Source organism: Chelmon rostratus, chromosome 2, assembly GCF_017976325.1.
Source record: "Chelmon rostratus isolate fCheRos1 chromosome 2, fCheRos1.pri, whole genome shotgun sequence".
NCBI lineage: Eukaryota > Metazoa > Chordata > Actinopteri > Chaetodontiformes > Chaetodontidae > Chelmon > Chelmon rostratus.
This window is the reverse complement of record NC_055659.1, coordinates 17,618,585-17,643,992: the sequence shown is the minus strand read 5'-3', so window position 1 is coordinate 17,643,992 and position 25,408 is coordinate 17,618,585. Positions and strand designations below refer to the sequence as shown.

The following is a 25,408-nucleotide window of genomic DNA, read 5'->3' as shown; positions in this document are numbered from 1 at the left end:
GCTGCGCGCTGCGCTCCAATCACTGAGCTGTAGTGATTCCTCTCACACAAACCGGAGCGGGCGGCTTGTAAAGTTGCGGTTTAGCTAAATGCCAAACAGAGACAGCACGAACCGCTTTTCACTATCAGGGCGGATTTACTTCTTCATCTGAGTGGAAGAAAGCGAAGGAAAGGAATAAGAAAGCGACGGACAATCAGGATTAACTCAACTACTGCGTCTAAATGGACTCTCTCGGATTGAAACGACCGGGGACGATCTTTGATGAGAAAAGGACGCCCTTCTGCTTGTTAATATGATTATTGCGTTTGCTTAAAACGCCGCCAGCTCGGGAATTTGAGTGAGGATGATGACCGGCCTCATGACGAAGGTGCAGCAGGTGCTGTGCGTCCTGCTGCCGTGCGCTCTCCAACTCTGCAGCGCGCAGACACAAGGAGGTGGGCTCAACCTCACACACACACACACACACGCAAAAGATCAACTTTTCTGGCCACTTTTTATACTCAAATAACCCAGAACATCCATCGACCTTTGCACTGCACTTTTGACAAATCCCCCCTAACACCTGGATTACAGCTGCTTACTACACCTGGTGCTCTGATGTAGGCAAACACCTGTCCTACCTCATAAACCCCAGACACCAGAACCTGTTCGGCACACGTAAAACTTGTTTGCACTGAGTCACCTGCACCTCTCCCACGACTCTCTGTGTGCTTTATTGTGTATGTCTCAATTGTTTCGAGATTTTTCGACAGTGCCCAACCTTTCACCGCCTGCTGACTGACAGTCAGCCGAGAAGATCTTTCCTTTGCAGTGGAAAACTTAAGCTCTGTTTAAATCTGCCTTTTCTCTGTACAGTCAGTGGTGGGAGAGCTATTCCCATTTATTAGTTAAGTAAAAGTAGCAACACCACAATGTGCAAATACTCGAATGCAAGACTGCCTTAAGTACTACATACTACTACATAAATAAATAAAAGTACACAATAACAAATTGTGTTTGGGAGTAGACAGTGGTAGGGATATCACTGTTATTATATCTTAAACGTGTTAACACATAAACAGTATTTTAATGTTGTAGCCGGTTGAATTTGATTAATTAATTAATTTGTTTTGAATACTGCTAGGTCATCTAAATGTTCGAAACTGAGAACATGTTTTGTATGAAAAATAGTCATCTTTGAAGTATCTGCAACTAATGGATTATTTTCAGATGCAGTAATTCAGTTATTTTCAGTTATTTTCCAGATTAATGGATTCATCACTTGGGCTATAGAATATCAGAAAGTAGTGACAAATACCCCTCACATTTTAAGACATCAGCTCAGGCTGATGTCTTAAAATTGCTTCTGTTTGAGTCCAAAACTGAAAGACATTCAGTTCACTATCACATAAGATTAAAAAAAAATCACGCAGTGGAGGACTGGAACTTGGTAATGTTTTGTCAGATTATCAAAAGCACAGAAGTAAAACTGATGCAATACCTCCCTCTGAAATGTAAGTAATGTGTAGCAGGAGTAGATGGAATAACAAGGAAAGTTGAGTGAAATGTGCTTTGTGACTTTCCACCACTGAGGGCAGTGATGTGTTTGAGGTGTTGTGATTTGAATCGCTGTGGGACTTTGTGAACTTTGACCTCGTGCTCTTGTTACTGTCACCTGGCTGCAGGTGAATGGAGAGGCGCTCTGAGTTTGAGAAAAACAATGTGAACATTAGATCATCGTCAGGCAGCCGACGCTCAGGTGACAGAGCCTCTCTGTCAAACTACAACACGTACCAAACCATGTTAACTTGGTGTCAGTCTTTGTGTCAGAAGTGTGTTTTAATGTCAAAGCAGCAATTTCACTTATCAGTCCTGGTCTTTAAGCCATCAGTTGAACAGGATTTTGTTGTGCAGTAACCAGGCAGGTATTAAAGTGGTGCTGCTGTTATGTTGATGCAGAAAGGTGCACCTGAGCCAACCTTTGCATCAACATATCAGTCGTAATGTATGAGGTTAACTGCCCAGTCATGATAGAATGACTAATGGTAATGTGGTTGTATCATGTGTTGGGGCATTCAGGGTCTTCTTATGTTATACTTTGAAGCCAGTTGTCATTTTAGATGATTGCTGCACTTTTCTGCACTTCTGAGTTTGACTATGAAAAGAAAACACTGAAGTGCATAAAGTGTAAAAGGGCCACACATTACACAAACATGTTCACACCGTAATTAAACTTCACAGGTATCTCCAACCTGCGACACTTTCATTTTCAAATACAGGAAGGACAACTGAATTTCATTTCCACAAACATAGCCATCACGAGATGTATCAGCGGGGTCTCAGCTCGTAAGAGTTCAAACTGATTTTGCATCTTTCAAGAAAACAATAACAGGTGGTGCCTCTTTAATTTGCTTCTGTGCTTTTACAGGTGTGACATCCAAGTAGAACTGATGCGTCAGAAAGCAGATATGCCAAAGCGTATTATCCCGTCGCCAAATCATGACGTTATGCAACTGTGCTCATCAGCCACAACCTGCTCACTAAAGCTTGATGGAGCAGTCACATACATTGCCAGTTCATTTGTACGCAACCTCTGGCTGTGAACCAGTGAATGCACCATGAAATGAATAGTTCATGTGCTCAGGTGCTTGTCTTTGTGTTTGCATGCTTGTGTGTGTGTGCATGCTCACCTGCCAGGTATGCAGTAATCTCTGGCCATCCTGTGCCAAGTTTCTGTTTACCTCAGTCTCAACTGCTTTATTGAGCTTGTTTATCTCCTCCTCCCTCTTTTCTTTTCTTTCTCTCCCTCTCTCCTTTTTGAGTATTGAAACCCTGGTAACAGACGAATGAAAATAACAGCTGAACCTGATCCGTGTGTTGGGTTACGCTTCACTGCCGAGGACAATGACACCATTTTGCTTTGAGCTCGTGTGCAGTATATGATCGTAATAGCATAAGCAGACATACCGCTTCTGTTTGTGCAGCGTGAAACAGAGAATAATGTTTCAGCGCAGACACATCTTGATACACTACAACACTTGTTTTGCACTCTTTCAAAATAGGGCCATTGTGTGCTTGTGTGTGTGTGTGTGTGTGTGTGTGTGTTGACTCTCAGCCCTCCACCCCATTCCATTTCCTCCATCATCCATCTGCCAACACTGAAAGTCCTCCTTTGACAGAGAAAACCCACTCAGCCTGTTGAGATTTTCATCCTGCACAGCTGCAGCTTGTGCACAGTCTGTGCGGCTGTCATACCATTTTGTCACGTACTGTATTGTGTGTGTCCACACCGGTTTGCCACCTTCAGAGCAGGTTGTGCATGCGCTGTATGCATACTGTACATACTATAGGGTGTGGAAGGTTCTTGATATTTCACAAGATTTCCCGGCAGGCAAGTCGAACAGTGTAGTCAACAGCTTAAGTCATCCACTGATAAAACTGAGCAGATAAAGAGTGGCACTCTTGAGCAGGTCATAAACTGACATCGTCTCAATTGAATGGCTTTTAATGAGGAAAAGTCTCTGAAAACAAATTCATTGAGACTTACTCATAGCAGTGTGATAACCCTGAGATGGAGCAATACACAGAAATGCGTGTGCTCGAGCATGCATAGCTGTAAATGTTAAAGATGGCATACCCTGTGTCAATGAAGGGGTCCTCCAGTGATTTCACTTGTGTAGAGTTGATGGACTTTGTTATGCTGTGTTTAAGTCATGCTTTAAAGGCCGTAATTATCAGCCTCTTAATTTTAAGTGTGTAACTTTTGACAGCTGTGATATCTTCCACTGATGAAAACAACTGAGAATTGAAGAAAAGACACTGGTGGGAAATAACTGCGAAGCTGCCAGTGCTGGCAGTTGGATCGAAACAATATATTAAAGGAATAGTTTGACATTTTGGCAGGGAGCAGTCCTGGAGTTTGGTCACCTGGCAGCTGCTCAGAGCCAAGAACTAGTGTGGCACATAATCCACCATAAAACGGGGAATGGTCATTTTATACGATTTATAATGTGTGAAGTAGTGAGCTTTAGAGGTACTGTCATACCTGTTTCCAGTCTTTGTACTAAGCTAAGTTAACTAACTGCAGCTGTAGCTTTACACATAACAGACCAATATTAGAGTTGCAGCAGTCTTCTCTCAACATGAAAGCAAACCAGCACATTTCCCGAATGATAAACTATTCCTTTAACAATTGATTCAACTTATTAAAAAGGATCTACACCGTGTTTGTTATCTGGTTTCACCTGTTAACAGAGTTGTAATATGTCAAAAAAAACAAAAAAGAAGCTAATTTAGCGTATTGATCTGGTGTCATCACAAGACTAGCAGCCATCTTGGTAAAACGCATGAAAGATGGAATGAGAGGAGATTTTCCTGTTCTTTCCATTTTTCTGATGTTGCGTGAATGCAACATTAGACCCTGTATGCCCAGTAAATGCTGTTAAAAATGATTTAGTCTCATCGAGTCCAGAAAACCCTGATGACATCATTATGTGTCCAGGTTTTAAGATATTAAATCACCTTTGCATCGCTCGACAAATTCAAAAACGACATTTAAAGAAATTAAACGCGGTGTGTCTTCCCAGAAACGTTGTCCTGGTTATTCTTGATGGTCCACAGATGTCGCTGTTATGAGTGAGACATTATTTCTGGAAAGGACGCCTTGAGAAGCGTAAACAAAATTCCTTTTCACCTCTGTCGTATTGAGCTGGCGGCAGGACTTTCCAGTCTAGATATTTTAAACTTCAGATAAAACCAAACGGTTAGACACTGTGCAGGAGGGAAATGAATGTTTTTGTGATTGGAGTGAACTGGACTTTAATATTGATTGGAACAGAGCCAGTTCTTGTGAACTTAGTGTTCTCAGAAGTACAATAAAGTCTCTTATCAGGACTTTATGCACGTAGGACATTGTCACTCTCTCTATCACACACACACACACACACACACGCACACACACACTGTGATTTGAGCCTCCTGCTGCACCCGTGAGGTTAATAATCATTAGCCTTTTTATGCCCTTGTTGATCCTGTTGTTCTGCTGGCCTCTATTTTGACTCTGAGATGGAATGTGTTTGTGTGCTGTTAGTGTGTTTGACCTGCTGTGTGAGTGTGGTTTAACACACACTCCTCAGATCCAGGTACACCAAAATCAACAAGCTTGTTGTGGACATTTTTTCAATATAATAGTAAATAAATGCTGAGAGTTGACAGGGTCATGATTTTGCTTAATCTGAGGTTAAAGGGTCAGTTCACCCAAATTATGAGCAAACATTTTCCCTATTACCTCTAGTGGCTCTTTGAATAAATGGGACTATTCGTGGAGAGACGTGTTGCTGCTGATTTTTGTTTTGTTGTGAAACTAAATTCATTCATGTTCATTGTAAAGGCAAAAGAACTTGTGGGCAGAAATCACAGACTCTTGACAAATAAAAATGATCGATACTGCTCACTACTGCCAGAAGAGAGCAAGGAAATGAGTTTTTAAGGGCGAAGTTCAAATAGTTAGCAGGAGGTGAGTGAAGCCTTTGCCCGGGAAGATTTACACTTCATGGCCAAAAGTATGTGGATGTTGCGGTTTAATGTGCTGCAATAACAGTCACCACTTTTCAGGGAGGGCCATTCATGAGACTTTGGAGCCTGGCTGCTCCCGTTCAGCCACAAGAGCAATAGTGAGGTCAGGGACTGATGCTGGGCGATAAAGTCTCACTGTCAGATTTCTAGTTCATACCAAAAATGTTGGATGGGTTTGAAGTCAGAGCAAACCAGTCAGGCTCTTCTACTCCAAACTGGGAAAACCATTTCTTTCTGGATCTCACTTTGTGCATAGGCTCATTGACATGTTGAAGCTCACTGTCAATGAAACTTATCATGAGAGACGACCCCTGAGCAAATGTATGTGGGCGTGTTGTGTGTGTATGTGTACAGTACAGGAGTGCGTGTTCGTATTGTTTGATTCTTACATGTGATTGAGATCACCAGCCGCAGTTCACATATGTGCCCTGCTGTCTGTCTCTTTCGTCCATTTTCTCTGCTGCTTCTCTCCTGTCTGACATTTGAATAGCAAAGCAGCCTTCAAGCGACACTGAATGGCTGAACTCCCACAGACCATAAACAAGGCCTTGTATGTTTGTCTCAGAGAAGGACATGCCCTGTATACAATCCTCAGCTTGTTTCACACTGTTACAGTAAATTCATTGATACTGAGCAAAACACCGTGGCTTGTAGAAAGTGGCATAAAACAGTCTTTATGGGCTTACGCTGTTCCCTCATTAATGATCTAATAGAATGTGCATAGTTGTATTTGCACTGAGATGTTGCTGCGTGCACATCAGGGAAATGTTTGTCTTTTTGACTTTTACAAATACACCACTGATAACTGACTTATTATTCATTAAAAAGGACACTGATTTGTACCGAGGAAACAGAGGGAGCTGAAGTCATGACGTCACATCTGGGCTAGCCTCTGTTCCATTAGCTTCTGTAACTCAATACAAGCTCTAATTCAGCATTTCTTTCACTGGTCTGTAAAAAAGTAAAATATGTATCTGCAGTTTACTCTCCACCACAGTAGTTGCTAAGAAACTGAAACCTTTGTAATTTTTAACAAAAGTAAACAATAATTACTTAATAAGTACAACTACCATGAAAATTCACCAATGCAGGAGTGCAGAACTCAGTGGATTCAAAAGATTTAAAAAAAACAAAAAAAACAAACTGCCATCACTGTCGAAACATATGCAGCAACGTGCAAACAACACACTGTTGGGGAAAGCTCTGTTCAAAGTCAAAGTTTTCAAAGTGAATAAGATTTTTCTTATATCTGGAACGGATCCCAGAAGTTCTGGTTTCACTAAGCTTCTCTACATGCTTTATTAAAAAAAAAAAAAAAGCTACTTTTTATGAAACACAACTCAAACATGAGAAAATGGATATGACTTACTGATGAGTATCTAATCAGTTTTGACATTAAAGACACTAACAAGAGTTCATTTTTTACTTTTCCAGTGATGGTGTGTTCAGGTACCCAAAACGTCCTGAGCACAACGGGAAATTCAGAGATCCAGTACAGCTTGATGAAGGAGATATACACCGGCTGTGAGATTGTGATGGGCAACCTTGAGATTACGATGATGGAACACAACAGAGACTTCTCCTTCCTGCAGGTGAGGCTTTGAACACAGGTGTGTAGAGAGCACATTACCGGTACTCCCTCCACAGACCTACAGTAAATGCCACTGAGAAGGACTATGGAGTAACCTGTCCAGACAAGGATGTGAATCAACCTGAAGTCAAAAACAAAACATGCTGTTTATTACTGTCTGTAGTGGATGATGTGTCTGTGTCAATTGCACAATGAGCTCATTTACTGTATGTCCCCCTCCAAGTCCTTTCCAAATCCATCACTGCACTACAGTCATGGTGACTAACAACACAAGCAAAACACACCTCCGCTGCCGGGTTGTGACTCTGACATCACTGTGACTAACAAAAGCAGAAGCTAACTGTATTTTATTTAATTTCCCTTTCTTTAACCCTGCAGTCTATCAGGGAGGTGACGGGATACATCCTGTTCGCCGTCAACGAGTTCAGCCGCCTTCCTCTGGACCACCTGCGCGTCATCAGAGGCACCACACTGTATGAGGGCCAGTATGCGCTGGCTGTGATGGTCAACTACCAGAAGGATGGGCAGCACGGCCTGCAGGAACTGGGCCTGACACACCTTACAGGTACACAGGAAGTCACTCAATTAGTGTGTTTAAGTGTGGGAGGCTGGAGTGCACCAGATAAGAGCTCGGCCTGGATGTGACACTTGGTTACTGTTGGAGCTCTCACACCCACACAGTGCAGCCACACCCTCAGAGTACCGGTCGTCGGACAGCAGCAGTGTGCGCCGGTGTGAAGTCCCTGGAATGTCTCATGTGCTCAACTGCTCAACTGCCAGTGTAACATGAGCTTCAGCTCATTATACTGAGTTTGTATGTGCTGTAGTAAACAGTGAATGGCAGAGTTCGATGGGATGAGTCATGGGCCTGCTAGGGCTTGCTTTGCAATTGTCTTTTTCTATTTAAATGCTTGTGTGCCGCCCACAGAGATACTGGAGGGAGGAGTCAAGATCATCCAGAATAAGTACCTGAGCTACGCCCCGCAGGTGAACTGGCTGGACATAGTGAAGGATGGAACAGCTCATATTATGATTCAGAGCAACGGGCCTGAAAGTGAGTGGAAAGGATGACAGTGAATATAAGCATAATCACCTTGTCACACTTTAAAATCCAATTTAAAGTGTAAAAAACCATCTACTAATTCTGAAATTATGTCTTAGAGCCCTGCAACGAAGCATGTAAAGATGTCCCATGTTGGGGTCCAGGAAATGACACGTGCCAGATCTGTGAGTGACATCAGCATGTCTTTATTTTCCCATGCATCAACTCAGCTCTGTCACACAGTGGTTGTCAAGTGGAGGTTGTGGCCCTGGAGTGCCTTAAAGAACCACTGCAAATGAAGAAATGAACATTTTCTCAACTTTCTTTCAGTGACAAAGACCGTGTGCGCCCCTCAGTGTAACGGCCGATGTTTTGGTCGAAACCCGAGCGAGTGTTGCCACATTGAGTGTGCTGGAGGCTGCACTGGACCCCTGGATACAGACTGCTTTGTGAGTCTGCAGCTTCAAATATGTATTTTTCCCCCCACAGGAGTCATTTTGGCATGTCGCAGTGGCAAAAGCACAGGTGTAAATGATAAAACGAATGATGGCTGAATTCCATTTAGCTGCTCCAGCTGCAGGGGCTTGCTGGCACTGAGCCACACTGTCACACTGTCATGGCTGATGGGAGACCAGCCATTGTTTTTGTTATTAGCAATAGCAGCACTTTTCCTCCTATGACAAGTCAAAATATTGGGAAAAAGGTCTGTCGCACAAAGGGACAAAACACATCTATTAGCATGTTGCTGACTGAGCTGTATAATGTTTTACAGGCTTGCAGGAACTTCAACAACTCCGGCTCTTGCGTGCCCCTGTGTCCCCAGACCCTCATCTACAACAAGCACACATTCAAACTGGAGCCCAACCCCAATGCCAAGTACCAGTATGGCTCCATCTGTGTGGCCCAGTGCCCCAGTGAGTCCCCACCCTCGCTGCTTTTTAGCCACATGTTCACACAGACTCCATCACCAATGCACATTTTCTGTTTGTGAAACATTTTGTTCATCATTCAAACCTTCTCATAACATTGCAGCTGCTCCACTGCTGTAAAATGCAACTTGTATCTCAACCTGCTCGTATGTGTTTGGTCTATTGTTTAAGTCACTTATATGAGCCATTTTTGGTTTCTTTTTTTCAGCAAACTTTGTGGTGGATGGCAGCTCATGTGTGAGCAGTTGCCCGTCTGATAAAATGGAGGTGGAGAAAAATGGAGTCAAAAGGTGTGAACCCTGTGGAGGCCTCTGTCCAAAAGGTATTGAAGTAAATCCAACTGGTGCTTGGCAGTTCATTTAAGTCAGTCGTTTCGTGCAGCTGAGACAGAAGCAAAGCTAACCCTCTACCACTTTGGTCAGCAGTGGTTTAAGAAACATCCTTTTCTTAAGAAAAAGCAGAAAGTAGTGTTGTAGTGGTGCAAGAAAAAGATCTGGGTTCAAAATATGCCTTGATTAAAGTGCAGGGATACTATGAAAAAGTATCAGTCATGCATATTGTATTATTTCTAATGCATTGATGTTTAACCAGCATAATGTACTGTGTAGCTGGTTGAGGATGATTTTAATGATCAGATTTGATTCGTTGATCATCTGTTTTGTATGTAAAACCTAAATCTGAGAAGTAACTGTACTGCAGCTGTCAAACAAATGCATTAGAGTAAAAAGTCTATTATTTCCCAAAAGAATGAGCTCAGTCACTATCTGCCACTGCTGGCTGGTTCAAATTGACTTCATATGACTGTATCCTTTACCTTCCTCCTCTTCGTCATCTTCCCCCGCAGCTTGCCACGGCACAGGAAGTCCAACCAGACAGACTGTTGATGCTCTTAACATTGACAGTTTCATAAACTGCACTAAGATCCAGGGCAGTCTGCACTTCCTGGTGACTGGGATCACAGGGTAAACTTACGACAGAGGTTTAGTGTATTTAGTAGGTTATTAAGTATTTTCATCCACACTTTATGGAGGCTTTTTGCCACAAGCCTTTATCTTTCCCTCTTTTTTCTCTTCAAAGTGATGATTACAATGGTGTACCCGCCCTCGATCCCGAGAAACTGAAGATCTTCAACACTGTGAGGGAGATTACAGGTGCGTGTGTTTGTGTGTGTATTTGTTATTAATGTAGTTGCAGTCTGGTTAAAGCCTCTGAAACACAATGTCTCCAATTTCAGACATCCTCAGTATCCAGTCATGGCCTAAAAACATGTCTGACCTGTCAGTCTTCTCCAACCTCCAAACAATTCAGGGCAGGACGCTTTACAAGTGAGTAGTTGTTTTTTTCCCCTTGACTTGTTTGAACATTGTTTCTCTTGTTGACTGAGGTCACGTCACCATCATGTTGTTGTGTCTTTCACGGCACCGGACTGAATCTGATTGTATCTCTTTCTTCCCTTGTTATACATCATTTTTACCCCATGTAGAGGAGTGAGCTCTAAAAGGTACAGTAAATATTTCGCACGCCGTCTGACGGCTCAGCTTAAAATTATTTTTCTTGGTTTACTATTATTCTATATTAATCTTACAGGGCATATTCAGTACTGGGATTGTGTGATTGAGTTGGTGACGGGTGCAACTCTTTAATCGGCACACCTGGTGCACTTGCATGCTCTCTCTGATGTAAAGTGGTATTTGGCTGCACACTTTTGGAATCTGATAGTCTGGTTGTGTTCATGGAAGCAAAGAAAGGCCGTAAGGATTTCAGTAACGGTGAAAATAAAGATATGATTAGAAAAGTGTCCACTGAAGCAAAAAACACTCGGGCTACTAAGGGTAAACAATCAAGTCCCCATAAATAATAACCATAATTAAGCCCTTTCTTTGCTAACAGTTCTAGTTCTATCACAATACTGGCGATTATCCATTTCTAATACCTCCCATGGCTGCCTGTTATTTCAGGGGCTACTCTCTTCTGGTGGTGAAGATCCCCTCTTTGACCTCCCTGGGGTTACGCTCACTGCGGAAAATAAACGACGGTGGCGTCTACATCACAGGAAACAAGAAGCTCTGCTACCACGACACTGTCAACTGGACGCGTATCTTGACCAGCGGGTCCCGACCGCAGCGGCGCCAGAAACACATTGACGTCAAGGAGAACAAACCAAGAGCTCAGTGTGGTGAGTGAGGGTGGGTCATTTGTAAGCAGCTCTCTTGTCAGTGTTGATGATGATGACGCAGTAGCTTTTGATCTGTTCATGTCTGCAGTCAACGAGGGCCGTGTGTGCGACCCCCTGTGCTCCTCTGATGGCTGCTGGGGTCCGGGGCCAAACCAGTGCGTGTCCTGTCAGAAATACAGCAGGGGAGGAACCTGCGTGCCAGACTGCATGTTCTTGACCGGGTCAGTCTTCACAAAACAACTAATAGTATCAATAATAATATTCAGTGTTTGCCTTAACGTGAGTAATGTTTGCTGTGGCACAGCGGTCCTAACGTGCTTCAATCTTATCTGCAGTCTGTTCAGAGATTTTGAAAGTGAGTAACTTTTCACCCTGAATGCAGGAAGAGGCGGGAGTTTGCCACTCGATCAGGGGAGTGCATGCCATGCCACCCTGAGTGTAAGGTCCAGGAGGGAAAGGAGACCTGCACAGGCCCGGTATGATGTTCTCTATTCTCTTTGGGTGTGTTGCTACCACCTAGTGGCTTTACAGTAGACACAGTTTACAGCAACTACGCAACTTCAAGTAACTCCATATTGGCTTCAGGGCATTCAATCGTTCACAACTGGACCTCGTCAGTTTGTCTTAGAAGACGTTTCGCCTCTCATCCGAGCAGGCTTCATCAGTTCATGCTCACCAGACTAGATAGGACAGCTCTAGTCCAATGAAATGGTGTTAGGTTCAAGTATTTATCCTCTGAGTGAGGCCAACCCCCCAAAACCAAGGATGGTATCACTCTATTGTGAGGCAAACGATCCCCCATTAATTGCATTCAGTTTTCAAATTCCTGCCTGCTTTGCGTTTGTCTGTGAACTTAAATCGTCCCTCCTTGGTTTAAGGGGGCAGATCAGTGCGTAGCATGTGCCAACCTGCTCGATGGTCCACACTGTGTCTCCTCGTGTCCTGAGGGCGTGATGGGAGGGGAGGGAGTCATCTTCAAATACCCCAACAAGCAACACCACTGTGAACCATGCCACGTCAACTGTACCCAGGGGTAAGGAATGATGAGGTCTCTCTCTCTCTCTTTTTTCATACAGTACGTATGTTTATTTTAAATTCACCTCTTTTCTGGGTTTTGCGTTTAGATGCCACGGTCCAGGAATTGGAGACTGTGTTGGGGCGGACCCTTACACTTCTGGGTAAGTTGCTCCTCTTGATTTACCATCTTTTAAATAGTAGACATTTTGATTCAGTGCTGACAATGTGACCTCTCTTCTTCCTCTTCATCTGTCATCAGACAAGCGACCACATTCATCGTGCTTGGAGTGATTGCAATTCTTTTCGCTTTGTTCTCCGTTTTCGTGCTGACTGTCCTGTACCGCCGAGGTCTCGCCATTCGTCGCAAGCGAGCTATGAGGAGATACATGGAGAGCGGAGAGGTCAGTCTGAGTGTGAAGTCCTCATGATGCTGTTCCGCTTCAGCGAAGTTTGTTTTGACATGTTTTCCACGTGCCTACAGAGCTTTGAGCCTCTGGATCCTGGAGAGAAAGGGGCTAAAGTCCACGCTCGGATCCTGAAGCCCACAGAGCTCCGCAAGATCAAGCTGCTGGGAAACGGAGTGTTTGGATCGGTGCATAAGGTAGTGATGTTCCTCTACACAATCCTCCTCTTGCACATTAGATATTCATTTGGCAAGTTATTAATCTGTCTCTGTTTCTTACCTCACAGGGCATTTGGATTCCTGAGGGCGATACTGTGAAGCTTCCTGTGGCCATAAAAGTGATTCATGATCGCACTGGACGGCACACCTTCAATGAGCTTACAGATGTAAGGAAATTTTCTTAAGCATATCAAATGCTGATGGTAGGCTGGAAAGGTGGCTCTGAGAGGTTTGCAGCTTGTTTCTATGCAGTCCAGTGGCAACCTCTCAAATCACTCCTCATTTCCTGCACAACATAGCTAAATACGCACACGACAGCATCTTAGCAGAAGCAGCATCTTTAGAGATTTATTGGCCATGTTGTGATGATTTATTTGTAATATATTGAAAATTCAGACTCATCTATTATGTTGCAGGAGTTTGAGAAGTTTTAAAGGTGTATATGGACACCTGCTTTCTTCCATGAAGAGCAATCACAAACTTTTCAGAGCCAACTGTCTACAAGAAGTGAATGTTTTATACTTAAATGATTTTCAGTGGTCTGTTACTTTAAAACCTGAATTACAGGTAAACATTTATTTTGAAAAAATTCTCAATGATTGAACCTAAATGTTCACTGCAGCACATGATGACGATGGGAAGCTTGGACCACACGAACGTCGTCAGGATCCTGGGAATCTGTCCCGGAGACAGCCTGCAGCTGGTCACGCAGCTCAGCAGTCACGGCTCGCTGCTGGAGCACGTCAAGAACTGCAGGAACAAACTCAGCCCGCAGAGGCTGCTCAACTGGTGTGTTCAAATCGCAAAGGTAAAGGACCAACCTATTTTTGTGTGTTTGTACATGTGTAAGCTATTTTTTCTTACACATTTGCACATGGTTTGGTGTGTTCCACTGACAGCCCAGGCACTTAAAAGTACTGTTGCGCTTTCTCGTCAGGGTATGTATTACCTGGAGGAGAACAGGGTGGTCCACAGGAACCTGGCCGCCAGAAATGTGCTCCTGAAGAACAGTTACACCGCCCAGATCTCAGACTACGGCATTGCAGACCTGCTTTACCCGGATGACAAGAAGTACTTTTACAATGAGGTCAAGGTACGTGGCCTGGCAGAACAGATAAACAAGTGTACAAACTGACCAAAGTTCATTAAGAGAGACAATGACATGAATTCATTTTGCACACTGTGAGAAGTTCACCGACCACTGAAGTAACAAATAGAGACATTTTCAATTTAAGTGTTCACATGAAAAAAAGTGCAATTTAATGCCACATCCACCAGTGCAGTCTTCTATTGGTCCAGCACCTGCATTTAAGGTACATGACAACTATGCATTGTCCGTTTACATGTTTAGGCGCCAATCAAATGGATGGCCCTGGAGAGCATCATGTTTGGCAGATACACACATCAGAGCGATGTCTGGAGTTATGGTGAGTTTTAAACCGTTCCAGTTTGGTTATGATTATTTCTGAAAAATGTAAAGGATGATTGAATGTTTTCATGCCTCACTAAATCTGTCACCTGCATTCAGGTGTGACAGTCTGGGAGATGATGTCCTATGGGACAGAGCCATACACTACGATGCGTCCAATGGAAGTTCCTGATCTGCTGGAAAAGGGCGAGCGTCTGTCCCAGCCTCAAATTTGCACCATTGATGTCTACATGGTCATGGTCAAGTGTGAGTGCCAGTCTTGCCTGTGATTTTTGGTTCTCTTCTTTCATCTAGTGTCTCCATCAGGCCAAAGTTTTTACTCATCTAGTGATCTTTCTCAACAACAACTGGGTGGATCACCATTAAGTTTTGTACAGACATTGATCGTCACTAGAGGAAGACTCCCACTGATGTTGGTGATCTCCTGACTTTACCTCTGGCACCACCATGAGGTTGACATTTTTGTCATTGAAATGTCTGATAACTATCGATCCATGAAATCTGGTAGACACTGATGTCCTTCTCAGGGTGAAAAAAACTGATGATCCCCTGACTTCTTATTGAGCGCTTTCATCAGATGAATTTAATTTAAAAATTAAATTTAGTATGTACTTTGTTTTATGACTAAATACCTGTAAAAACAACCCTTTCGTCACCCTCAGCTGTTCTGTGTTTAGAGCTAATGCAAATGTTAGCATGCGAACACCGTAAACCATGGTGAGCATGGTTAACGTTATACTTATTAGCATTAGCATCGTCCTTATCAGCATGTTAGCATGGTAATGTTAGCATTTAGCTGAAAGCCTCAGCTGCTAGCATGGCTGTGGACTCTTAGTTTAGTTCATATTCTAGTTTAGTCCGTTTCAGGTGCTTTTTATTGTGCTTGAGTCTCAACACCTCTATAGAATTGAGTGGCAAACTATGTCTCTTATTTTTAATTTCCAGGTTGGATGATTGATGAGAATGTCCGGCCAACATTCAAAGAGCTGGCTAATGAATTTACCAGAATGGCCAGAGATCCGCCTCGCTACCTCGTGATCAAAGTAAGAACGTGCTGCATGTTCATCAGTAGCCACCCACTTTGTTCAGCGCTTCCTTTTTAGTGTGGACAGTAACGTTGTGTTCATTGTGAAGCTTCAGTCAAAGTGCTCAGGCAATATGCTAATCTATGTCTCACCTCTGTCCGCCAGGAGGACTGCAGCCAACAGGACACAGCCCCGGATGAGCTTGCCCAGCGCAGTGCAGACCTGGATGACCTGGATGATTTAGACATCGAGATGATAGGCCAGGAGGATGGGGTGGTGGAAGGCTTAACTCCTGCTCCCCACTATCTGTCTCAATCCAGGAGCCTTGGTCGCCTCTCAAGGATGGACACTCACAGAGTAAGACCTGCCGCTTCCTGTCAATACTTGGAAAGGCCTTTTCTCTCACCTACTGGATCTAAATCTCACTTCTGTTTTTTCTTGTTAAGGTGGCTCTTAGTCCATCAAACGTGGCTGGATACCTGCCTATGACCCCAGGTGTTGACAACCCAGGACAGGTAGCTAAAACACCAGCATCACCCAACTGCACTTTACTTCACTTTGCTACCTGCTCTTTACTGACGCAGGCCTGTTTGTGTTGTCTTGAGCAGGCCATGTGGCAGTCGCGCTCTCGCCTAAATTCAGCCCGCACCGTGTCTGAGAGCTCAGAGGGCTGCGGCACCGCAGTGGAGCTGGAGATGAGCGAGGACTTTTCTCTGGCAGGCAGCCTGAAGAGACGTCGTCATCGTGAGGACAGCGCTTACGTGTCGCAGAGGGACAGCATGTCCGGCGGGCCACCAGAGACGCCGTCACCCGAGATGGAGGAGGAAGATCAGAATGGATACGTGCTTCCTGGAGACAGCCCAGAGAGAGGTAACAGCATAATTTATATTACTATCTGATATTAGATTTTTGCTGTGAAAGAAAAGAAGGATAAAAACAAAAAAGAAGCTACAAAGTTGGGTATAGATATCACAATATTATATCAAATGTGTTGACAAAAATAACAGCAAGGAAAAGGTGCCTTTACAGTGAAGAGATACAGCTATAAGGTTTTTGGACTATATCGTCATCAGGTACTGCAAACCTCACTTCATCCATTTTTCTTTTTTTCAGAAACCCTGCTTTCCACATCTCGAGCTGCTCCTGGCAGGATGAGCAAGTCTCATTCAGCGGGTCTGTTGGACAACCCAGATGATGAAGAATATGAGTACATGAACAAGCAGACGTGTGTGACACCTGTCTCGCCCAGGCACAACAGCCACTGGCTGAAGCCGAGCAAAAAGCGCACCTCCTCCGTATCGTCACACCTGACGGCATGCTCAGGTGACACCACAGCTTCTGTGGAGGTCAGAGGAAGTCTCACAAGGAGCAATCACAACTCAGATTCGGAGCAGCAGGGATCTAATGAAGTCGAATATGAATACATGGACATCAGGGGAAATGAAAAAGATGAAAGCCCTCCAGCACATGACCTTCCTCCTCCGACGCCGACGCCGGCAAGGATGAGTGTAGAGTTGGAGGATGAGGAGGAGGAGGAGGAGGAGGAGGATGAATATGTGGAGGACAGTAACTATCATTACACAAATAGACAGCCAAAGCTGCGACAAGCTCTTCAAGACAGGAAGGAGCTGAAGATACAGGGAAGGGATGAGGACGAGGCGTATGAGTATGAGGACATGGACTGCTTTGCTACGCTGCGGCCTGGCGATGTTGTGGTGTACCAGAATGTGCAGCAGGAAAAGGAGGGAGCGGTAGGGGGCACAGAGGCACAGCGGTCTGGGTTTGGACCCTACGTAAAAGTGCGAGCTGGAGTCGGGGTAGGGGAACCTGCAGCAGACAGATCTTTTGACAATCCTGACTACTGGCACAGCAGGATGTTCCTGAAGCCCAAAGCTGTGCCAACATGAAGAATATTTTAAATCGCACGAACTTCCCTCTGAGACATATTCATGAAGGACCCGAAACAAGAAATGCAATGAAAAGCCATGTTGATAATGTAGCCTATGACACAATTTCAAAAACCCAACATGTGTGACTTTTTCACAGCTTCATTGTCTGTTACAGGCTGACATTATGTTTTGTATGTAGGCCTGTGATTTGGGGCATTTTCAGAAATAATAGCACTGAGTGTTAACACTTACAGAAATTAACAGATTACAAGCTATATATTTTTCTGTTTACATTTTGAAATGAACAAAGCATGTTTTTGAGAACAAATGCATTTGTTTGGAGGTTGGACTTCTGTGTTTTGAGACCTCTTTTAGTGATGATACATGAAAGACATTTTCTACTCAATAAAAATATTTTCAATATCTATTTTGAAGCACCAACTTTTTATTTCAACTTGCTGGTGTAGCATGATCATGTGTGCAGTGTGTGAGATGTAAGTTATGCTCCTCAGTTGGGTCTAATAATGAACGCGAGAGTTCATTCTGGACCTCTGCAACAGCACTTTGGTCATATTATCTATTTATTTGGTTAAGAGGTTGACTCCCACTTGGACCTTAGGTTAAATTCTTGTGCTGGTCATTTTAGATTTCCCCTCTTGGGATCAATGAATCTCTTTCCCGAGCTTTCAGCCACATCTCATGGCCTTTAAAAGGGGATTGAGTTTGTTCAGTTCCATTTTTTCCAGTGAAAATAAAGAGTAGTTAAATTTTGCTCTCCTCCAATGCTAAATCCCAATCCAAGCTAAATTATCGGGCTAAGCGAACCTTGACACATACTCCTCTGTATATTGCAAAAATAAAAGGGCCCTACTTGATATTACTACCCCAGACTGCTGCATCCTCATATCAGCTTTAGATAAACTTTTGTCTACATTGTTTTTTTCAAGTGGAGAGCTGTGCCTCCAATGTAAGTGATGGGGACAAAATCCCCATCACTTACATTGGAGGCACAGTAGTATGAGATGTCTGAATGGTCAGCATGGAGATGATGAGTGATTCCTTCCACAAAGTGGTCACTAGTCTTCCTTGAGAGAGAATGAGACAGAAATCGTTACAAAACGACTTGATAGACATGTTTATTTCAACCACCAGGCCTAAACTTGCCTCCACATGAAATATTTTTTGGCTTCGTTTTGGCGGCTTGGGGTCGCTGTGACGTCGTTAGCGTCACATTAAAGTGGGAGGGGCTTGGAGGGCAGCAGGGCGCCAGCGTTAGCAGCAGCGGTCAGAGCCGAACTGAACTGCGGGAAACCGTCGCTACGAGCGTCGCGACCGAAACTTCACTGCCAAGATGTCGGACGAGGAGCAAGAGCAGACCATAGCCGAGGATCTGGTGGTCACCAAGTACAAGATGGGTGGTGACATCGCCAACCGTAAGTGAATGTAAACGAATAGCTGTGGCGGAGTGGATGAGATGATCGGCTCCTTTCGGCCTGTCTTACAGAAGCTAACGTTAGTTTCCCCACACGGCAGCAGCAGCCGCCGCCATGTGGTTTACATGCGAGCCACACATATTCTCTCCTAACGGGCTGGCTAGCTAGCTAGTTAGCTAGCAGGTGCAGCTGGTTCAGTTTTAGCTAGTGCTAGCTCATCTGTTCCGCTGTTCAGCGTTGACGTTGGGCTTTGCTGGAGAGGGCTGTCTGTCAATTTAACTGTCGTGAGATGCTAACTAACCAGCTAACACAGCTCAGCCTGTTGCCCAGTACAGTCAGCTAGACAAACGTTTAACGTTTCGAGATGAGAGATAACACAGATAGGAAGCCACTGGAACGTTAGTTACATGTTCACGGGTTGTTTTCTTACATGACCAGGCTGAACTCTGGTTAGTTCCTCCTTAACTTTTGATGGTTAAACTCTGTTTAATTGACCTGTAACCTGCTACAGGACTTCAGTTTGACTGTTGCTCTAACGTAATTCAGCCTTTTCTGTCTTATCTGTAACATGATACTACTTAACGTGAATCATTCACTGAGAATAAATAGTGACTTACTTAAATTAGGATCGGGTGGCTAAAATCCTCTGTTGCAGTCTATGTAATTTTATGCCACTATAATATATATATATATATATATATATATATATATATATATAGTAAAAGAAAGAATGTTTTCAGGGAAGAAAGAATGTGAAATTATTTAGAGAGAAAAATATTGAGTCAGTTTATTTGCAAATCCAACACATGACAAATTAAGTCAAGTCATCACATTGGTGCCAAAATCATATAAACACCAACCTTACATTATATAAAGCAGTTTTTGATTGCAGCATAAATTATGGGTTGGTTGATGTGGTCTCTCATGTGTGGGCATTCAGTGTCTTTTCACTCATTTTTAGTCGCCAAATAACTCTAATGCATAATTTTAAGATGACATCTTAGATGATATCTGGTCCCATATCACAACAACAATACTACATTAATTTATCTACCTCGTCTACTGTGTTCCCTCTTCTGCTCCTCTTAATCATTTGCTGTTTGTCTCATCCAGAGGCTCTTCGCCTGGTTGTGGAAACAGCCAAGCCCGGGGTGTCTGTGCTGAGCCTCTGTGAGAAGGGGGACGCCTACATCATGGCTGAGACTGGGAAGGTCTTTAAGAAGGAAAAGGAAATGAAGAAAGGTGAGGTGAAGATAACACTAGTGAGTCTGCTGTTATTCTGGTGGACCCATCAAGAAGAGTGTATATGCAGTCACATATACACGAGTCTACGTATACATGAGTCCACATCCTGTGACCTTGATTATCTTAATAACAGCAGGGATATAAAAGCAACTAATATGCAGGTGGAGTATGACAGCCTAAGATCATTAGGTGATCCAAGGGTCACCTCCATCCTTGTACAGTGTTCTTGCTAAACTTGTGGATGATTTCCAAATGAAGAATTGGTGGTTCTCTTTTCCCTCTTCTAGGCATTGCCTTTCCCACCAGCGTCTCAGTCAATAACTGTGTTTGCCACTTCTCTCCCCTGAAGAGTGACCCCGACTACACACTTAAAGATGGGGATCTGGTCAAAATGTAGGCACCGCGCTCTGCAGTAATGTCACCTCCCTCTTCTCCCCCATGTGTCTTGAGTCTCCCAGTGTGTTGTCTCCCCTTCTTTCCGTGTGATATCTTGGCCTGTATGTGAGGGTTTCCTCTGTGCTGTTGGCTGTCTGCTTCATCAGTGCGGTCTCGTCTTCCTATCTGTCCTCTGTGGCAAACGACAAGTAAGGTTGGATGTTTTAGAGCAGGTGTTTTTGCTTTTTTCAAAGTGATATGTTGGATTTTAGCTTTGATGGCCACCCGTCTAAACCGCAAAATCCAATTAGTCACATTTTTCTAATGCAATATTGAGCTTTGAACGAGGGAGTCAGCTCATCTTAGTTGTTGCGTTGCCACGTATGTCTGCGTCCTGTAACGTCTTTTGTGCTTCGTGTAATTCTGCACTGTTTTTAAGATGTTTGTTCTTGCTCATGGTGATGTGGTTGCGCACACAAGGTTTGTATGTTAGTCACTTTTCACACACTCCTAGGCAAACCTGCTGGCTGGGCATGCCTGTTCAATTTATATTTATTACAGTCTGTAGAGCTGCTCCATTGAATTCATAATAAGTCCTTCACTGTATTCCAGCTGATGTACAGCCAAAAAGAAATTCACCTTGGAGTATATCTTCCTTTTAATGGCCATAACAGATTAAATTGTATCTTTGTCTCACCTTGTTGGTTATTGTTCAGTCTTAATTAGTCTCATTTTCCAAAATGTGGGACAGTTGACATTTTGTCCTTCTCAAGTTGATTTGGTTGATTCATTCCTGTGTCAGCATTAGTAATCTTGACAGCTGGGTGGCCGTATAACTAGCAATTAATTTGACGCGTGATCAATTAAATTTGTTTTATTTTTTCATACTCTCACTTCTTCTTTTCCTCTTATGTTGTGCAGCGATCTAGGGGTCCATGTTGACGGCTTCATTGCCAATGTTGCTCACAGCTTTGTGGTGGGAGCCAGTAAGGTGAGAGCCCTTTTTAAAAAAAAAACAAAAAAAACACTGCTTTCGTCCCAGTTACAAAACTGGGTTTTGTACTACTAGCCTCTCATTAGAGCACACCTTTAAGTCCTCTTCTCACTGTGTCTTATTTCTGCAGGAGAACCCCATCACAGGCCGGAAAGCTGATGTAATCAAAGCGGCTCATTTGTGTGCAGAAGCAGCTCTTCGCCTTGTTAAACCTGGTAACCAGGTACATGTAACCACTTCTCCATGTGTCACTGTGTGAAATTCATCTTCTTGAGTCCTTTCACTCAGACAACTCAGACCATCCAGTAGTCTTGCTCAGCTGTTCATCCCTCCTCTCTGCATCCACTACATAAAAAAAACATTATTGGCTATGGTTTGAATACAAACCTAAATGAATAGCTGTCTTGAGACTGGATTTCAGGTGTTAGTGTTATGCATGTTTTTTTATAGATCAGTTAGTGCAAACTCTATTTTGCATGTGAAAGTAATTCATTTTTCTCGATCTCTCAGAACACTCAAGTGACAGAAGCCTGGAACAAGATTGCTCAGTCATTCAAGTGCTCACCAATCGAGGGTGAGTGTCTCATTAAAAGTTTGTGCCTGTCAGTGTGGTCACCTCACCGGGGGCTCATACTTGGATGACTTTTGTGATTAAATTTCCTTCTTGAATTTCTTTAGATATGTTTACATGATAGGAATCTGGTCACTGTTGCAGATTCAGAACATGCAGGTGGATGTTTTCATGGAAATTGTTTTACTTTTGCTGTTCTTCATACGCCTGACTCTGTGTTTTAAAGGTATGCTGTCTCATCAGCTAAAGCAACATGTCATAGATGGAGAGAAGACCATCATCCAGAACCCAACAGACCAGCAAAGGTACATTTGGGAAGGAAAGGAGGGCAATGTGAGGTGTTCGGGGGGTGTTTTGATTTTAGTAAACCACTAAGACACTGTTCAACTGGAGCTACACTGGAGTCTAAGGTCTGGCATCGTTTTTGTACAGAAATAGTGCTGGAATGTCACACAGCTGGCTACTGTGCATAAAATTGTTACTGTCAACTCTCACCCATATATAAACTGCCAAGCTGCGTATGGAAAGCTTAGATGCATTTTTTAAATTTTGCATATAACCGTAATGACTGCAAACTTGACAATGTTAAGCGTCGGTCACCCAATTCACAAAAACGCATATTTCCTACTTATCCATGTCTGGCCAGACAGTAATTTTCAGTTTGATGTGGTCTGGTTCTGCTTGGGCCACAGCACCAATATAATGGAAACGAATGGAATTTGGTTTGTGGTGCTGAAACCAACCAACCATAATTGCATTTGGAAAAACTCAACATGAAATTGTCTACTGTCACTGTAGTTCTTCAAACTAGTCATAAAAATATGCAAAATATGATCCTCATCTTTTCCGCTGGCTGCTGTTGACACTCATTTTCAGGAAGGACCATGAGAAGGCAGAGTTTGAGGTACATGAAGTCTATGCTGTGGACGTCTTGATTAGCACCGGAGAAGGGAAGGTCAGTGTCTTGTCTCATCTTCATTGCCCATAGCTGCCAAATGCGCAGGCTTCTGCTATAGGTAGTGACCATGTTAATGTAAAGAAGGGGCATTTATTGCTTTTACCCCATGTCATTTCCAATTAGGCCAGAGATGGTGGTCTAAGGACCACCATTTACAAGAGGGACCCCAGTAAGCAGTATGGCTTGAAGATGAAAACATCCCGTACGTTCTTCAGTGAAGTGGAGCGACGCTTTGATGCCATGCCTTTTACTCTTAGGTCTGACCACCGCACTTCACATGTAGCCATGAAAATACATAGTCCGCCGTAGGCTGAAATTGTAAATAGATTGACAGCTGGTTGAATATTAACATCAATTAATACCACCATCCATTTTCCATCAGGGCCTTTGAGGATGAGGCCAAAGCCCGTCTGGGCGTGGTGGAGTGTGCCAAACATGAACTGCTGCAGCCCTTCAGTGTGCTGCACGAGAAGGAGGGTGAGTGTTTACCTCTCCATGTATCATGTTTTATTTTAAATTTTTAACAGCTTTCACTTTTTTTAATTCACCGCCGCCCCTCCCTCCTTGTCTTTGTCTTCAGGAGAGTGTGTAGCTCAGTTTAAGTTCACAGTGCTGCTGATGGCCAACGGGCCTCACAGAATCACCAACGGACCCTTTGATCCAGAGCTATACAAGTCAGAGCATGAAGTCCAGGATGCAGAACTAAAGGTAGAGAATGAGAATTCAGTTGACCTGGGTGGAGCTCCTTCATCACACAGAAACTCCCTTCATACTGAAATGTCTCTCTTCTTCCCTAGACTTTACTACAGAGCTCTGCAAGTCGTAAAACACAGAAGAAAAAGAAAAAGAAGGTGAATTATTAATCTGTGTATACCATCAACAAAACTAGACTTTAACCCTTCACACCGTCCTACTGCTCACCTCCTTGACTTTTGTGTTACATACGTACATATTCGGTTTAATGTTACCCCTGTTTACTGATCTGCTCCTCCTGTTTCACATCCTACAGGCCTCAAAGACAGCAGAAAATGCCACTGGACAGCCAACTGAGGACACAGAAGCCGTAGAATAAATAAATACTGCCTTTCCACACATGCAAGACCCCAAAGAGAAGCAAGAGAAAATGTGACAGATTACCCCCAACTCTGCCCATTATACACATACTAGAGTTGATTTCACACAAATTAAACTGATGATTTCATATAAACTTTGGGATTAAATGAATAGATCCAACATGGATGTTTAACCCTTTACTGCATTAATTGAAAGTGCCATAGGCAGAGTCGTGCTTTTTCTTCCCTAACTTCAGAAGGAAATGAAGAATATTTGCAAATCGTTTTACGTCTTTGAAAAAAAACTTGTTGCCAAATGGTCTGACTGGTGCCTGTTGCTTAGAATTTAAGAACCTTTTAGTCCTTTCTATGCGCAGCTGAAAATTTGTAGACAGCTGAAAACTGAAGCTTTCAGTGGCCATTAATGCGGATGGATCAATCTATGTTTGACATCCAGCTGCAGGTGAAGGATTATTGGATGACAACACAAACCTGTAACATAATCATAAACTCTCTTTTCTCAAAGGCATCGTGTATCTGAGGCCATCGTGGATTCTCTGCTTGCTGTAATGGGATGGTTCGACTAAATTGTCCAGTTACCTAAACTTGTTTATATGTAAACAAAAATGTATAGTAAAAACAAATATCCTGATATTGTATTGAAAGGTTAACAAGCACTTGCATGCAGTAAAGGGTTAAATTGTCCGGTATAATTTGCCTCACTCATGAAATGACCAACTAAAAAATGTAACACAATTGATAGATGGCATCAGAGGTTTCTGCTTATGCAGTCATGAAGGTCTGATCATGTTTTGGATATAACGTTTTAACCACACTGGATTTTTTTAAAAGCAATAACCTGAGCAGAAGACTGGAATATTTTTAAGTATACAAGCAAAAAACAGTTGTAATCAGCTTGACTTTAGGGAACAAAACTGCCACATTTACTGCCATTCCCCTTGAATTTTATGGAAAGATAGAAATCTATGCGTTCCAATTTTGAAAAACTTTTCTATTAGTGACACCTGTTACTTGCTTTACTACGTCATTAGTCTTGTGAAGCATGAAAACAAGCTGATAAAGGTCTTCTGGGCTTCTTTAGTAGAGTTGAACCAGTAAGATCATTTCAGGTCTGAGTTTCACCTTGAGGTATGGGACAGTGTTGAGAAAAGTAAAACTCTGCTTTGTAGCTCCGTCAGTGGGCAATTGAACTTTACACCTAAAGAAATAAAAGCATTTTCATACATTTGTTGTTTTTTTTTTTGTCAGAGTTTATTCGAAATGCCTGCAATGAAATCCGAAGTTCAGAAATTGTGGTGCTGAAGAAGAGAGCGGCAGCATATTTAGTGGGAAGAACAAGTATTTGATACACTGCAGGTTTTCCCACTTGCAAAACATTTAGAAGTCTAATGTTTATCATAGGTACTCCTCAGCTGTGAGTGACAGGATCTAGAACAAATCCAGAAAATCACATTGTATGATTAAGTAATTAATTTGCATTTTATTG

General features: G+C 43.1%; 2 protein-coding genes across 2 annotated transcripts; both read left to right on the top strand.

The window, feature by feature from the left end:
* The first annotated feature begins 63 nt into the window (after positions 1-63).
* On the top strand, positions 64-17,694 carry erbb3a (erb-b2 receptor tyrosine kinase 3a). Its single transcript, XM_041945658.1, has 29 exons — positions 64-434; positions 6,988-7,145; positions 7,523-7,709; positions 8,073-8,198; positions 8,306-8,371; positions 8,517-8,635; positions 8,959-9,100; positions 9,324-9,437; positions 9,960-10,077; positions 10,193-10,266; positions 10,350-10,440; positions 10,599-10,616; positions 11,074-11,291; positions 11,380-11,512; positions 11,674-11,767; positions 12,170-12,324; positions 12,416-12,469; positions 12,568-12,709; positions 12,790-12,909; positions 12,999-13,097; positions 13,553-13,738; positions 13,868-14,023; positions 14,282-14,357; positions 14,459-14,605; positions 15,305-15,402; positions 15,550-15,741; positions 15,831-15,899; positions 15,993-16,254; positions 16,498-17,694. The coding sequence occupies exons 1-29, from the start codon at positions 344-346 to the stop codon at positions 17,289-17,291; spliced, it is 4,299 nt and encodes a 1,432-aa protein (XP_041801592.1). The 5' UTR covers positions 64-343; the 3' UTR covers positions 17,292-17,694.
* Positions 17,695-18,532: 838 nt separating this feature from the next.
* pa2g4a (proliferation-associated 2G4, a) lies at positions 18,533-25,141 on the top strand. The gene is made up of 13 exons (XM_041952668.1): positions 18,533-18,706; positions 19,820-19,948; positions 20,239-20,344; positions 21,248-21,317; positions 21,451-21,543; positions 21,831-21,894; positions 22,118-22,196; positions 22,768-22,846; positions 22,973-23,106; positions 23,232-23,326; positions 23,430-23,557; positions 23,647-23,700; positions 23,859-25,141. Exons 1-13 carry the CDS (start codon positions 18,625-18,627, stop codon positions 23,919-23,921), a joined length of 1,176 nt encoding a protein of 391 aa, XP_041808602.1. The 5' UTR covers positions 18,533-18,624; the 3' UTR covers positions 23,922-25,141.
* The last annotated feature ends 267 nt before the right edge of the window (positions 25,142-25,408 follow it).